The following is a 17,869-nucleotide window of genomic DNA, read 5'->3' as shown; positions in this document are numbered from 1 at the left end:
GATCGTTAGCGAAGAATTGGGCAACGCGAAAAAATGAGGAAGAGATAGCTGATGGAATTATTGGATTTTCTAAAGACAAAATAGGCAGAATTGTTGCTGAATCTGCCATACGGTATGTACGTGTGTTCATTTCCTTATTATATTTTTATTATTTGATAAAATTTTTAGTTTTACCTGAAAGAGTTAAAATAATAATTTGTGTAAGAGCCATCGTCTACAAATAATCAATGGAATTCTTCAAGGCCTGTGTTCGACGCCTGATGCAAAATTGATGTCTTCCGCAACTTGTAATGGTAAACTTTATGGATATTTTAAAATTAGTTTTGATCATTAAATAAAATTCGCTAAATATTTTAGTTAACCGATATGCGTTTTTTCAGGATTCGAAGTATACGGATCACAGTTCTTCTATCCTATTCTAAAGGAGGGTGTAAAGGATTTCTTTAAGCAAGGAGAAATAAGAAATCATAATGCTTATACCTATTATCTAGGGGCACATGATACTAAAGGGTACAAGGCGAAGAAAAGTTCACCCTTAAACAAATTGGCAAAGAAATATTGTCCTAAAACTTATGTACTATACAGTAACGATTTTGGCTTATAAAATGTAAATAATATACTGATAATTTTAGAATATATAATATGTAATTCAAATTGTGAAAAGGACCTACTGACTGATTGACGACTACCTGACGACACAGAATTATCTAGTTAATATATAAGTCTGTTTCAGTACGAATTTTTCCATTTCTAATATCAACAATGCGCCAGCATCTTGGGAATTAAGATATCAAGTCACTTATGTTGGCAGTTACACTGGCTCACTCACCCTTCAAACCGGAACACAATAATACTAAGTGTATATAATTGTAAATATATTTTATATCTTATGTCCTTTTCTGTTACCCTAATAACGTGTATTCAAAATGTAATGATTATCGGTACACATATAAACAAACTTACTTAAACACGAAATTATTGTTGGTATAAGTTGAAATATAGTTAGGATTCTACAAGATTGTTGTGAGTTGTGATGATGTGTAAGGGATCCGGATCTTATTCAGTTATTCCAATTTCTACCAAATCTGTGTTATCTGTTATTAATTATTATCTGTGTACTGTTATTGACAATGACTGCAAATATGCAATCAAATTGACTGATAGTCAAAATAATTTTGACAAAATTTTAAATTACATAATAGTAATTAGTAAATATTAAACACTACTTGTTCAATAACAAAATAGATCAATTCTAGTAAAGTAGTACTACAAACGATTTATATTATTAATTGTATGTTGTTCATTTTAGACAACTCACAACTATGACAGCGATTATTTTAGCTACGAAACTAACTTCTAATGAACGTAAAAATCTTGAATTAAAAAAACTGAAATCACTTAAAATTCTTAATATGAAAGTGAGATTTAAATTTTTTGATTTTCTTATATTTTCAAAACATTAATACATTTTAAGAAATATTTTTTAATTAAAGGTTTCTGCGATATCTTCAACAAAGTAACAAAATGCTAAAGGCATGTAGGTTATGTTGGCCCGGTGGAAAATATAATTTTTAATTCTAAAACAGTTGATAATATTGTCGAGAACATTCAAATTATATTAAACATTGAGGTTCGTTCACTAATTCAGTTTAAGTAGAATGAATGATGAAAGGAATAAACTCGCTATTTTAATTGTTATTCTTGTATGTAAAAAAAAACGTTTATTGTGCCTAGACAGTAAATGGGTTCATAATATGATGAGAAGCCTTTCTATTAATAGACACTGAGCTTAAGAAAGTGTAGCTTATTCCTCGTATTCTCAATGGCAACTATTAAATGTAAGATCGATGTCCCTAAGGCCTGTTAATACACTACTACTAATACTTACCCTTTAGACCTGTATGTTTATCGTTAGAATAACAGAATGGGTAATATTTCACCAGATTTGCACAAAGCCCACTTACCCTAACACCAATATAAACATTACATATATAGACTTATATATATATCTTAAAACTAATGTTTCAGTACATAAAATAATGATCCTTAAGTTTAATCAAGAGAATAATGTTATTATTAATATGCAATGAAAAAATTCTATGTCTGGATCACATGAAAACCATTTCACAAATTATAAGGTGGTCTGTCTGTTGATCTTTCATGGCCCAACCAACACATAACACAAGCAAACCACTGGTGACAACTAGTCATATAAGTTTCCCAGAGAATAGACCAAAGACTGCTCCATTTATTTTCTATGCTAAACAGGCATTGGTATATAACTTAAATTGTCTATTTTTCTACATGTTATTTAACTTCAATTGCCTCATGTGTATGGTAGTTATCTTATGCGGCACGCAGGACGTCCCGAGCTCAAAGTCCGAGTCGCATCACCAACAATATTTTTTTTCTTACAAGTAATTCTCAGAATACGCCCATAGATAGGAAGTTGATCGTGTTTATCCATTTTCTGCTAAAGCACGAATTTTTAGCCTGATCACTACCCGGTCATATCAGATTGCCATCCCATCGGGCTAATTGAGGAAATAATGCTGTTTTTGCACAGCCACTTGTTAGGACATAATAGATTACCATATTGATATTTCATGTATAAACACAACTCGCTTTATTGTTATATGGAGACTTGTGGTCATAATTACATTTAAAAGGCAACAGATAACTGATTGGCAATTGTTCTTTTGATAACCTACTAGGAAACTAATTCTCAACATAAAAAAATAGTGATCCTATTATACTTGATGATAGTGATGATTCTATATCATAGTATATGTTTAGACTGATTCACACGGGTGTGTTATATCACCCGTGTATGCGATATCCGTATCGCGGCCGCACACTTTATGCCCTGCTGATACACGGGAGGACTCACACCGCAGCTCGGCTGCTGCTCTGCAGCCGATGTCCAGCCACCTTCAGCAACGCTTCCAACCTTGCCTTGCCACACAGGTGTATTCACCTACCTTCGGGTTACATGTGTGATGCTTGTAATAGAGGATTTAGGTCCAAAACTAAATCCTCTACCCAAAGTAAAGAGATCTCGTACATTTTTCTTACTAAAAGTTGTACTTTATTGGATTAGTTATTGTGTTCAATAAGTTTTTATCAAATTGAAACCATGAATAAACTATTTAATTTGTGGGTCTATGTCTACGACATAATATGACTATGAAGTCTTTTACGAAGTGTTTTTTGATAATTGCTATTAAATGATACTTTAATTATTGTATATTATGATATACTACAACTTTCTCAATAAAATAAGTAACCTAGTAGAACATGTAAGTGAATTAATAGAAAATAATTTTCATACACAATAAGATATTAACTTCCATAATTTTTTTTTAATTTGATTTGCACGCTTTATGTAACAATATTTAATTAGGGGCATTACATAAAAAGCGACACAGCATACCAATGCAAAGCCTTTTTATTGTATAATTTGTCATAAAGTTTTCTCAACAAGGTAAGTTACAATAAATAATTATATATTTTAAAAAGTAATAAAATTAACTTTATGTATACTTTTTGCTCACAATTAATTATATATATTCCTTCATGGGAAAAATCTATAAGTATTGTTTATTTGATAATTGTTAGTTTCATTCAAAAACATTCTTAATCTGTCTCTACTTGATCCATAAAACCTTTGCAGTGAAATAAGAATATAATATGATTCTTATTTATTTTTAAAAGATAAAATAATCATTTGAATAAGTACTCTAAGTTCTTTGGATCTTGTCTCAAAAAGAAATACTTTTAAAATATATTTTGTGGAAATCATAAGAAGAACCTATCAGCATCCAACCAAATATTGTTGTCTAAACTTTATATTGATTGGATTGTTTTGTTACAGAAAGTTAATTCTACGGCATGAGCTCAAACTTCATGACTGACCTAAAATGAGATCAAGCATCACTCCAAGTTATTTGTAGCTGGAAAATAAAAATATACCAGACAGAAATGATTATTAATTAAAATATATTGAATTAAAATGAGTTTCACTAATATATCAGTCATGATTTAGTTCCACTAGCATTTAATTTAGTAATATTAAGCCTTGTTTCGGTAATAAAATTCCATAAGCTTGAAGCTATTAGTAAAGGTTACAAAATTAATCTGGTTGGATTTGAAACGTCATGTAGTGCTTAAAAAAGCTTGATTTCCAAATAATATTAATAAGTAAAATAATATTTCCAATCACACTGCAGAGTTCACAATAAGTTACAATAAAAATTTTATTAAATATAAACAGCGATCAGGTGCTTAACCAAAAAAAATTTTTAAAAAAGATCTATAAAAATTACTCTTTAAGCAAATTATAGATTTAAATCTAAAAATAACCTAACATTATGTATAATCATTCAATTAATAGTGTAACTGGGTAATGTCTTAGGAGTTGTAAATACAAAGACGATATGTATTTTTTTCTTTATTTACTTACAAATATAAACAGATTACTTCTTGGCGCCGGCTCCCACCTTGGATTTCTTTGTACCACGCACCTTCTTCATTCTGTTCTTACGTTCCTTACGCTGTTTGCATGTTGGCCTCTTCTTCTCATACAATCCGTGGCGTGTCAGTCTGTGCTTAGGCTCAAACTTCTTAGCCAAGTCCAGGGTATCGTATATTAAGGCGAAACCAGTCGATTTGCCACCTCCGAAATTTGTTTTAAAGCCGAACACGAACACGACATCAGGTGTCACCTTGTACATTTTCGCGAGCTTTTCACGGATTTCGGTTTTGCTAACGGTCGGTTTGCCTGGGTGGAGGACATCGCAAACCATCTGCTTGCGCGCCAACAACCTGAAATATCACAAAAGTTGTCACACATAACCTGTCATGGTACCAACGATCCATTTCGCATATCACATGTTTCTTCGAAAAATCCAATATAATGCACAATTACCTGTTGGTCATAAATTTGCGAGTGCGAATCGTCGCTGTTCCTTCACTCATTTTGGATTATTTTAGAGAATTCGGCGCGATACACGCACGTGTCTCTAACAACTTCACCAGGAAAAAGAACGTGTCAGTGTTGCTGTAAGCAATTTTAAATTTAATACCACAATAATATATTATAATAATTATTATTGTTAAATAATTTGTTATTATAAAGTTAAATGAAATTACAATAATTACTTAGTATTTAAACTAAATTGATTAACTCAATAATATTTCTATTAATGTTATTTTTGTAATTTTTTTATTCTAGTAATACTGAATACGCATTGAAAAAATGCAGATAATAAATAAAACCATACAGCGATTGTAGAATAAAAAATCCAAAACACAACTAGTATATTTGACATGAAGTTATTAATTTTCATAGAAATTAATAAAAATAAATCTAGTCTTCCTTTCTGTCATGCTTACAAACTTAGATTTTGTGTAATATAAATTTTAAATACCTATAAATAAATCAATCAAATCGTTTTCATACGAAATATTTTTTTATGATTATATTAGTATTATATTATATGGCATATGGGCAAATACATACTGCTTTAATGTTTCCAGTTTGGTCATAATTAATAACGAAAAAGATATAACTATACTAATTTTACCCTAATGCGATGTTATTTGTTTTTTTATATGTTTTCTATATACATTTAAATAAGCGAAATACTACAGACTTATCAGAAGATTTCTAAAACTATAGGTGCGATTTCAACTTCAAGGGAAAATATGAGGGATACCTTTGTATGAATTTTACAGTTATTATACAAATTCTCTCGGTAAGAAACAAATTAGGTAAAAGATTAATATAATGATGGTATTAACCTTAACTTGTAACCTTTTTCTTTTCAGATTTATAATTTTCACAAAAGCATATTTTTAATTTAAAATAATATATATCTGGAATCTAATTTAGCAAATATTATTATAGCGAACTCTATTGCTAATGTAATTTGGCAGGCGTTCTTATTTCAATACGCCATAGTTGCACTAGATGTTATTACTATAAGGCGTTTCGAAGTTGCAAAGCAAATATTGATTTTGAAATATTATGAGAGCACTTAAAGTAACGATGTTGGTTATACATATACATAATGGGTTGTTAGAAATAATGCGTTATGTTATTACAGCTAAAATATATACAGTGTATGTTGAAAATATTATAATAATGAATACTATTTATTATTAACCCTGCCGGATCGGATTTCCCATCAGCGACACCTTAGAACTACTAGGATTGTTATGTTTGAGTATTTCGATAATATGCTGTTTAATTATCGTTATCGTCCTATCACAGAACCAAGTGCATTTGACGTCAATAACTTTAAATAAACTGAATTCCATAGCGGAATCGTAACTTATAAATGCAATACTGATTTTGTTTGTTAGGCTTCCGAGTCGTAACTATTACGTATACAAATTAGTTGTCAGGGTAAGGAAGATGACGTAGGGTACCTAACACCTGACCACACGCGAGATCGAAAATGAGAACACAGTTAGCAGAGTCGACTCTAACCATTTAAGCGACCTGGTTGGACCTGTATTCGGTGCACTTTTGTATTTGACTAGGGTCAGACTGAGCCGCAAGAGCCAGGACCGTCTTTAACCTTTTCATAGAATAGTGCAGTGTGATCATGGACCGACTCTAATGATCTACGTGGGGTAAAGTATTGAGGATGTGCAGCACGGGAGACATAGACTCCAAACTTTGGCACCATCACCCCATCGCGCCCCCATTACCTGCACTGATAATAATAAAAAAGATACAATAAATATAACCTATATTTATTCTAGGTACCACTTCATTATTTCAGTTTGAACGGAGCTTAAAATCTTACTGAAATAAAAATATGGAGACCGTTGTTCGTCAAAACGTACTTTACGATTTCTTCCAGTCAAGTGACGGGACTGAAGAACTTGGTAGAATCCCGCAGGATATGGAAAGCAGAGCATAATGAGCATCGGCACACTGGTTAATTATAATCAGTGATTTAAACCTAGTGTAAGATTTTATTGATAAGACGATTTCATAAAAAACGAGAAAGCACCTACGTAGTATTTTAAAACTAAGTAACGAAGCGTTTCGTTTCATATTAGCTAATAAACATGACCTTACAAGACTTATTTTAAGGTCATAGCGATACAATGTATATTATGAAAAAAAAACAGCAACATGATTTGTTTTAAATGATTTTTAATTTTAATATACTTAAATGCATAAAACTAATGACTAAATACCGAAATTGAATTCATACTATATTAATTAAACCTTCGGGTGAAGGAAATTGTCTAGAGAGAAGTTTTATATGAAGTTAACAGATGACAAGTTTTAAGTAAATACGTACATCAATAATTATCATTTTTTCTTTGCCTCACTTATCTAGTAGTTTATAACTGCAAGAAAAAATAAGTACATTTCATAAACTTTTTCCGAAATGCTTTGTCAGTGATTAGTAGTTTGGATGTCTTTAACACATAAAATTTCTTATTTTGTTTTTACTGGCACCAAACGTAACCACAATTATGAAGAATACAGGAACCAAATAAAAGTAATTAAATCACACATTATTTTTAAGACATTCCATAAAACAATCTTACCGAAAAACTCTGAAACGTATTCATCCTAAAACAGTATAATATTAGTAATAACACAATGCAATTTTCGGTGCGTTGTTGCCTAAAAAAATCTAAAGGTTTTCGTGATCGTTAATGATAGGTAATCATTCCTAAAGGTTAATGGAATCGAGTATGACATGCGTGTATAGAATATTTGGGGGTTTGCTTTTTTAAATATTTGTTAATTTAAATCACAGTCTCAATAGCTCGAAATATTCAGTTTCTATCTAATATGTTAAACCTTTATCGTTAGTAGTTCGAGTAAAATAGTTAAATACAAATATAAGCTTTTAAAATAGCAATGTTTTGTGTTGCTGTGGGTGAGTGGCAAGTGTAATCACAGAAACAAGGAATATATCAAATATTTATCTAAATCCACTAGTTGCGGACTTTGATGGTATAAGATTTCACAAAAATTTGCACGTCAAATTTTGAGAAAAAAGTCTTAATTTATGCAAGCCCTGCCGTGAACATTATATGTAGGTATGTGTATTAGTTTATTTTATATTTTATAATTTATATTAAAAAAATAAAATAAATCATTCATGATTTGTGCAGTAACTAACAATTTTGATTTGTATATTCTTATATAAATGGAGGTCAAGATTTATACAGTAATTATTTTTAATTCATATTTGTATATATATTTAAGAACTTAATGTTATCAATTCTTATAATAAATAGTTGACTCTTTTATTAAATGTAGGTATATAATATAAAACATAACAGCAAACAAAGAACACCAGTAGGTACAATTGAATTTTCTAAATTATCATTTAGAATATAAGTATATAATACATAATGTAATGCTAAATATAACATATAAAATATATACTCAGTGAGTATATAATATTATTATATTTATAGCAGTACGAATATCATGTACTATTATTTATATTTTGTTGTTTCATTAGATAGTTAGCAAAGGCTCCGTAAACAACATTTATAACAACGTCACGAAACAATCAACGTAAAACTGAATTAGTACGTTTTGGTTCTGAGTCTCATAGCCACAACCCCAAAGGGGGCATTTGTTCATAGTCAGGGGTATGGGGAAGTCTACGTCATGATCCTCCCCATATCGATCGCAGCTGGCGCCAGTATTATATAGTAAACGGCCTGAACTGTGATGTATTTCAACTGAAGACGGCGCTGCAAGCTGATCTGATTTCGTCACATCTTTAATTCTTCTTTATTCACTTACAAGTAAGTTAAGTGTTTTTATTAATAAAACTCCATATTAAAATGCTTTTATATTATAAAATCATAACGTTATTTAAACAAATATTTGTTTAGTGATATTTAAATAATATTTTATTTTAAAATTGTTATTTATTATTAAAAGTATGTTTATGTATTACATAAAATCAAATGGATTTATAGCGCATTCTTATTACTTCTCTGTACATGAATATCATATAAATGTTTTCTTATAATTCTTTTCGGCTTGTTTTTAAGCCGAGTTAAAAAATGAGAGGTGGTTAACAGTTCGGTTTTCTTTTTTTTTATTCTTATTAATTTATACAATTATAAACCGATTTGGATTTTTTATTTTTATTTGGGATGATATAAGATAGTCCTATTTAACTTTGAAAAAAAAAATACCACTACTAATAGTGAAAAAATACGGGATGACATTTTTTGACCGACTATAATTTTAATTATTATTTATTTTCTCAGAGTATTGTTTGAAGTGAGTGTTTTTTTGTAAAATTTTTATATACTTAGTCAATTCTCAAAATGTTCTACCAATATGATATGATTTCTTATCTCCTTAAACTGACAATAGTTGACAGTAACAGAAGATACAATTTGTATGTAGGTACTATTCTTTATTTAACTTTTTTTTTCTATCATACATAAATATATATACTTTTATTTCACTCCTTCGGGAGTAGACGATAAGTTAGAATCACATATTTTCGCCCATTAATTAATAAATTGGTAAATCTAACATCAGTTAAAAATCTTTAATTAAACATTTAAATATCATTTTAAAGTAAGACAAAACGGTTTCTATGCCCTTTTAATCATCACCGTCTTATCAATGCGAAAATCAATTAGATTCAGTATATTAACATTCAAAGGCGATACTGAGATCAGTTGCTAATCAGATAATATTTGAAATAAGTCTATAAAATACCATAGTTATGCAATTATGGGAGAATATTTTAATGTAATTAAAGATAATAAAATATTGACTCTCACTTCTAAATTTAAATAACAATATTCTATATTCAAGTAAACTTTATTATACAAATACTTATATTACATATTTGAATAAAATGTAAAGATACTACCGGTTCGGAATGTAGATTGTATGTAGAAAAATAAGAAGAAAAAAGAAGTAGTTAATCTTTTCCACTAATTATATAGGTATTTAATTTATAATATATATATATATATATATATATATTTATTTGATAATTTTGTTATACACAAAAACATAAATTATTTTCTAGAAATTAGGATGTATATACTGTTGAAGCATAATTTTGTAACTTCTATTACATAAAAGGTTTAGTAAATCTTTTGGGTGCCGATTGGACAATGACAAAAAACAAAATACACGCTTTTACAAAAGAAAAACAGAAGACGATTCATATAAATTTTGAATTAGTAGAATTATTTAGGAATGTTTCTCTGAATAAGAATATTATAAAACAAAAGCTTTATGGATCACACACATTACACCTTGGGAATGAAACGATCGCTTCCAGGACATTTGAAATAAAAATCACGTAATCACGTTAATGTGTAACATTTTAACTATCTTGATTGAATCGCTGGTAAATTTTCAAAATATATCCACACGTGTTATGAGTGGATATTAAAAAAAAAATGTATGTATATCATATCATTATGAGATTGCAATAACTTAAAACTATTTTTCTTTATTTTTCCGCGTGACTACATTATTATATAAGAAAAACGATATTTTTATATTGATAGCGTCATGTCAAGGTTGGGCACGCCTCGTTAAAGGGCCTCGTGCGTTAGCATTATTAATATAAGCATACAAAATTTCTTTCAGATGCTCGAACAACGGCTTTCGTGACAGACCTGGTGAATTAATCGTGACGCAGTCCTGCGTCACTGTTACGTATATTTTTATATGGGTGACATTTGTATTGACGCTTGCCTCCACATCCGATTATTAATGGTCCTGGATCAAAATAAACCGATAACTCTCAAGTTAAACAGTGCGGCGAGACAGTCTTGTCGCTATTCAGCTAGGGATCCAAGATTAAGAAGTTAATTATTCCCAAAAAAGGTACCGCCAGTATTATTCTTTAAAGTAGTATACGAATAAATATAATGGAAACTGAAAAGGAAAGTCCAAGTGTGGTTTTTAGAAACAGAGTTAATCGTGAAAAAATAAGAATGCAAGACGCAGTTCACGAATCATTATTGACAGATACTACTTCAGGAATTGTCAAGGGCGATGATGATTCAACTAGTATTGGTACTGTTTCTTTCTCGAGTCCGGAAATAGAAGTCAGTAATAGGGAATTTGATAAAGAATTTAGAAACGAAAAAGTACGTAAAAGTGTACAATACGAAGAAGACTTTGATGGAATCAATGAAACTGATTATGACAATCGATTGACTAAATATGCAATCGAGGAAATTGAAATTGGAAAAACGAAATTAGAAGATGAGAAGCTTATAACAAGTAATGAAAAAAAGATTATTATACCCGATGGGGGTTGGGGATGGGTTGTAGTCGGTTCATCATTTGTAATATCTATGATTGCTGATGGGATTAGCTTCTCGTTCGGCTTGCTTTACATTGAGTTTTTGGATGAATTTAAAGCAAGTAAATCAACAACTGCTTGGATAGGCAGTCTGTTTATTGCCGTGCCGTTGTTATCTGGACCAGTTATGAGCGCACTTGTAGATCGCTATGGTTGTCGGAGTATGACAATTGTGGGAGGAATTATTTCTACATTAGGATTTGTACTGGCTTCAATTTCAACTACCTTGGAGATGATGTTGATAACTTTCGGTGTCATAGCTGGATTAGGCCTTGGGCTTGTATACGTTACTGCAGTTGTTTCAATTGCGTATTGGTTTGACAAGAAAAGGAACCTAGCGGTAGGTCTAGGAGCATGTGGCACGGGTGTAGGCACTTTCTTGTATGCTCCAATGACTCAGTATTTTATTGAAGAGTATGGATGGAGGGGCACAATTCTTCTCCTATCGGGAACGTTGTTGAATTTGTGTGTGTGCGGTGCTGTAATGCGAGATCCAGAGTGGTGGATATTGGAGCAGAAAAAGCATAGAAATGGCAAAGATGAGATTAAAGAAGATGCCAAATCAAAACTCTCAAGTTCTGTTTCTGTTGCTTATGGTTCTGATTCAGACGTTCTTACGCACGGGAAAAGTATGAAGCGTTTGATTAATAAGGGTTTCGCACCTGCCACGGTGATAAAAGATGAAGTTCTTAGTATACTTCGACGTGAGAATTTGCTTTTATCTAACTCACAATGCAAAAAGCCAAGATCTGTGTCATTGGATAATATACCAAGTCACCTAAATTATACTAACAAGGTAAGTAGACTATACCTACATGCTATTTAATATTATTTCGGTCTTGCTTGTCCACTGAATTTAGGTAGGGTATTTAACAATGGATTTCTAATTTTTCTATTATTCTTGCCACTGCTAAAATTGCTCTCATTGATTCCTCTTATGTGATAAAATATCGCGAAATTTTTATGCTCAAATTAAGCACATGAATAGTGACTACTTCTATCTGAGTTTCCATCCAGGACCTTTGTTTATATATATTTTTGCCTTTTGGATTAATTGAAGTACTTAGATCTAGGTTAATGGTAAATATTATTTAAGATATTATTCTTCTATTCATATTGCCTTAGATGGTATGAAACGTACCAATAAGATTGCGTCCCCAGTTATAATCTGACGTTAATAAATAAAACCTGTTTTAAAAATATGTTTATTTATTATAAAAATATGAAATATTTTTGCAGAAGCCAGATTTCAGCATGAAAAATGACACAAAAAACAGCAATACAGAAGATAAACGTGCATCTTTTGAAAGCAATTCCTTGGAAAAGAAAGATATGATCGAAGACAACAATTCACAAGTAGATACGTTTACTTCAGAGGCATTACAAAGAACACGATCAGAAAAAATAGAACATCGCAATGACAAAATAATAGAAAACCATCAGTCCAACCAACCAGTTCTTGTCGAAGTAAAAAAATCGACAGCAGATACTAAAGAAAATAAGCCATTATTAAAACAGGATAGCAAGGAGAGCAAACGCGATTGGTTTAAAAAGCAATTATCAATAAATCACCACTACTTAAATGATCTCAAAATGCCCTTGAACTCCATAAGCCATAGAAATGCTATGCTTAATATAAAAAGGTATAAATTAAAGGCTTCCTCTTGCCCGGATATCTTCAAGAACTCGATGATAACAGTGAATGAGCAAGAAGAGGTAATGTATTCAACACTTTTTTTATGAAATGGTTAGACGGGCAAATCTACTTGACCCATAGACATTGGCACTGTAAGATATATTAACCATTCCTTAAATCAATATGCTATTACCCTTGGTAGCTAAATTGTTAAGTCCCTTGTGACTGTTAGCTCACTCTTCAAACCGGACCACAACAATACAATTTAGCTGTAGAATATCGGATGAGTGGGTGACACCTACGCAGAAGCGTTTGAATAATGGCCACTAAGTATATTCAATATATAACTTAGCAACATATAGTAGGTAAACAGTTCAATGCCTTTTTCTCCTTCGTTTGTTAAACTTTTTTTTTGTATTGACGAACTTTAAAAAACGAAAAAAAAAAAATATTGTCAAATACAAGTCATACATTTTCCTTAAAAAAATTCAAATAATGTTTATGTTGGATTCTTGAAATTAATTATTATTTAATCAACGCTTTAATTAAAGGAAAAATCAACAGAATATATATATAACGTGCTTATTTTAATTCCATTAAAGTTGCTCATTCACGCATTTGTAACGAACTACTTGTAGTACTTTTGAAAATATATTTGTTGTTAAGAACAACATATATCATTGATTCAATGATATATGTTGATGATCAACAAACATCGTTGATTGGTTTAGTTAGGGTTGCAAGGCGTCCGGATAAAGCCAGACATACCTATTTGGGCTTTTTGATTGCGTGTCCGGCCAAAATAAACGGCTTTTGTTAGGGTTTTTACATTTTATTTATTTTGCAAACGATATTTTTTAAGTTTTATGGTTATAATCAGAATAACTTGAATTTATATACAATTATTTTATTATACCTATTAATATTGAGACACAAAATCTTCAATAATAATTATATCCTATATTATTAAAGATTTTGTCCAGTCTTTTTAATCAAATATCCGGGCACTGGTTGGTCTGTCCGGTCCGCGACCTGACAACCTTATTTTTAATTAACAGTTGCATCTCTTTCTTTCAACATAGATTTGACATTCATAAGAAAAATACAGCATTAACTTATGACACATTAACAAAATAATAAAGGTAAAGGATCTAATATTTCAATTTGTCAACAGCATTGGACTGCAGACTGCGTCAGCTGCCTCGCTGATATGTTCAATGTAACACTCTTCAAAAAGATAACATTCAATCTTCTTTGCTTCGGTACGATCATCATATTCGTATGGTTTATCGTGCCTTATTTCTACCTCGCTGAGCATATGATACAAAAGGGATATTCAGAAGATGACGGCGCTGTCATGTTGAGTTTAATTGGAATTACTAATACAATTGGAATGGTACGTATCTTTTTTTAATATCTTTCTTAAAATTAGATTTCATAATATTACTTCATACTTAATTTCATCAACTTCGGTTCAGCGGTTTGGCCACGAAAGAACAACAGACAGACAGACAGACAGACAGACAAACAGACACACAGATTTATTTACGCATTTATAATATTACTTTAAATTAATAATAATTAGTATCAATACCTTACAACTATAACAACAACATTAGGAGTGTACAACAGTATAGATATACTGTACAAATCTTATGCGATAATGGAAAATAACTTTTTTTTAAATTCTTTTGACAAGCAGACGAGTAGTTCTCATCTGCTTGTCAAAAGTTACGTTGCATTTATATAGCTACCGGATGTTAAGTGTCCTTCGTTTATTGATGCTGGCACTAATAAGTCAATCTTATCTTTTACCTGTAATTATAATCAGTTAATCATTATTCAAACCGAAAAATATAATATAAAAAATATATAGTACTCCCAATTCTTTCTAGAATCCTAAATTCTATTCTTCGACGAAGAATCAGCCCTCCGACACGAGTGGAGGTAATAAAACGAGATTTGTTCGTAAAGAAGAAATACGACAAAGATTTTAAAATTAGACCTCTTTAATTCCAAAACGACAAGTTTAAATTTAACCACATTATTTAGCATTGAAAATGAACTTGTGAAAGTCATATTTGTGCCAAATTCTTGTGATTTTCGCGTGTAAATTTATTTTAAGCTCTAGTTTTAACAAGGTTTCAGTTATTTTCGTGTTTAGATACAAACAATATCAAATAAAAAATACTTGAATCATAATGGCCTCGTAAATCTTTTGTGGGACAATGTTTACGCTTTAACAATCGACTCTCAATAACAGTTCATTAAAATTATATATTTATATTAATAAATGAAAAAAAATATAATAAAACTAATGGACATACCTTTTCTAGAAATTAATATAGACTTTTAGGAAATGAAATAATCACTTTAAGGCTTTTTAAAGATCAAATAAAAATCTCTGCATTTCAATAGTTCTTACTCAGTTCGATGTATTTCTTTTCGAACCGTTAGTAGATCCTTACTTGATATATACTGAATAAAATTATTGACTCTTCAACCTTAAAAATATATATAATAAATTTAATAAATATTGTTATTTCAGGTGACTCTCGGTTGGATTGGCGATTTTCCAAATGTTTCCATTGGAAACCTTTACGCTGTCTGTCTCATTTTATGCGGAGCATCTGTTGCTGCAATACCTCCAACTGCCTCTAATTATTGGATTTTAGCCTCTATTTCTGCAGCGTTTGGATTGCTATTTGCAGCATCCTTTACATTTACGCCAAGTCTATTGGTGAAATTAGTGTCATTGGATGACTTTACATCGGCCTATGGATTAGTTTTGTTGGCTCAAGGAATAGGACATTTGATTGGACCACCATTGTCAGGTGAGCATAATTATGCTCAATGTTATTGCTTAATATTATCTCGTATCATAAAATGATGTATGATTATAGTGACTTATATGCGTTGTTTAAAAAACTAGGAGAGATAAGGCATCATTCGGCTGCCCTTCCTTCATTTATTTCAAGGTCAGCATGGTGTGCTTTATAAATAGCAAGAAAAGTATTTTCCAGAGTTCCATCGAAGTATATATTTTTTAGAGTATTTACTAGATATCGGCCACCTGTCTCAGTCTAACCCTCCTTGGAAATGAATTTGTCGGTGGATTAATTTCCAGTCAAATTGCGGATTGTCAATGGGCTAAGTGCTGATGTTATTAATGTATCCTATTTACCGCAAAAAAAGGAAAATTTTAGTTGTTATATCATGCAACTATTTATATATATTTAAGATAAAGTTGGCTCGTACCCTGGAAATCACACGATATTTATATATATATCCATGTAATAAATAATGATATTTTACACCATTTTAGGTCTAATTTACGACTTAACATTGTCCTGGGAGCTGTCGTTCTACTTGGCTGGAGGATGGATCATCGTGGCTGGAGTACTCATCTCCTTCATACATCCCGTCAGAGTTTACCAGCAGAAGCGCTTACTTGCTGAAGAATGCGAATCTAGCATGGCTTAAAACGAAACGATAACAAAATATATGCAAGTATTAGAAGGCATTGTACAACGAACATATTCTTCTGTAGCCAAATAAGATTAACTAATTATTGTGATTAATCCGTATAATATATTATTTATATAGTCATTTTCTTTACACCTAATTCCTTTGTATCATTTAAAAATTTAGCTAAAAGTACATATGGCAACACTTTTTATTTTCTCTTTGTAGAATAATATAGAATTGAAATTATTGCATTGTAATCAGAATTCCTGAAATTTGACACTAATGTTTATGAATTCGTATATATCGATGTCAATAGTCACTAGTAATTAAAATATGCCTAATCGATTTTATTAAGTATACCTACATGTAATCTTAGGCATAACAATATATAAAAAAATAATTATTAATAATTCTCTAAATAATCAATCTATATTTCATATATATGGGATTCACAGCGGAAAACGATCGTGAAATGTTAGGGAGTGATATGCGATATTTATTTTAATATGTATAAAGTTTAAAGGGTACACAGATCAAAATTGTGTATCACCGTAAGTCGGTTGTAACATTTGAGGAGTGAGAATACGAAGTGATATATAAGTATAAGGGTAGCTGCTGCTGACTGTTGAGGTCAATGAATTCCTAAAGCATTTCAAAGCAGATTAGTTAATTGCTTACAATTAGAGCAATGCAGACAGTCTGTAAATATATAATGAGCTTTGCAATTTAACGAACGTACGTTAGATTGCATTGTTGTGATTATGTATTTTTTTTTTATTAAATTGTAAAACAATATTATTGAACAAGTGTAAAGTAACAATAACTTAATTTAACTGTATGTTAAATAGTGTATGCTAAATTGTATGTGTTTTCAATTTTTGGACAATTATAATTTTTGTATTCGTACTGCACAACTTGGTAGTATTTTAGATAATTTGTAAACAGTGTTCAAATTTGATAAATACCTTTGTAGAAATTTTACTTCTAGAAAGGACCACTTTACTACGACAATTTTTACTAACACAATTTATTCGAAGTTTTTAACAATTTTCCTAATATTATAAAACTATTTACTATATAATTATAACTGAGAATCTAATTTACGTGCTGAAAGGTTCCGGAAATTAATTCAATTCGAAAGTTCCCAAGGAATTTATTCGAAAGGTTTTGGTAAGGACTTATACAGACGAAGCATAATTGATATTGTCATTTTGAAGAACATTTTTGTCAAAGATAACTGATAGCCCAGTGAACGGACCTTTACTGAGGGTGGTTTCCATCCATGGTTCCAATCCATGAAGTAATCCATGATTAAATAATTCCAATTCTCAATTTAACAGCGAGGTAACATAAGTTCCCAAGCCACGTTATCAGCAGATTAATTTAGCTGTAAGTGTTTGCAATCATGCAAATC

The 17,869-nt window shown here is 30.7% G+C and overlaps 2 protein-coding genes across 2 annotated transcripts; one reads left to right on the top strand and one right to left on the bottom strand.

Moving 5' to 3' along the window:
• Positions 1-4,437: 4,437 nt before the first annotated feature.
• Positions 4,438-5,081, bottom strand: Rps24 (Ribosomal protein S24). The gene is made up of 2 exons (XM_026643245.2): positions 4,928-5,081; positions 4,438-4,824 (listed from the first exon to the last, which is right to left on the bottom strand). The coding sequence occupies exons 1-2, from the start codon at positions 4,975-4,977 to the stop codon at positions 4,476-4,478; spliced, it is 399 nt and encodes a 132-aa protein (XP_026499030.1). The 5' UTR covers positions 4,978-5,081; the 3' UTR covers positions 4,438-4,475.
• Positions 5,082-10,614: 5,533 nt separating this feature from the next.
• Positions 10,615-16,654, top strand: LOC113402888 (uncharacterized). The gene is given in 5 exon segments (XM_064215753.1): positions 10,615-12,187; positions 12,598-13,067; positions 14,162-14,383; positions 15,536-15,821; positions 16,313-16,654. Coding segments are annotated over 5 exon segments (2,412 nt in total). The 5' UTR covers positions 10,615-10,911; the 3' UTR covers positions 16,471-16,654.
• Positions 16,655-17,869: the final 1,215 nt, after the last annotated feature.

This window comes from Vanessa tameamea, chromosome 9 (assembly GCF_037043105.1).
Source record: "Vanessa tameamea isolate UH-Manoa-2023 chromosome 9, ilVanTame1 primary haplotype, whole genome shotgun sequence".
Taxonomy (NCBI): Eukaryota; Metazoa; Arthropoda; class Insecta; order Lepidoptera; family Nymphalidae; genus Vanessa; species Vanessa tameamea.
Note: the sequence above shows the minus strand (reverse complement) of the source record. Positions and strands in the feature narration are given on the sequence as shown.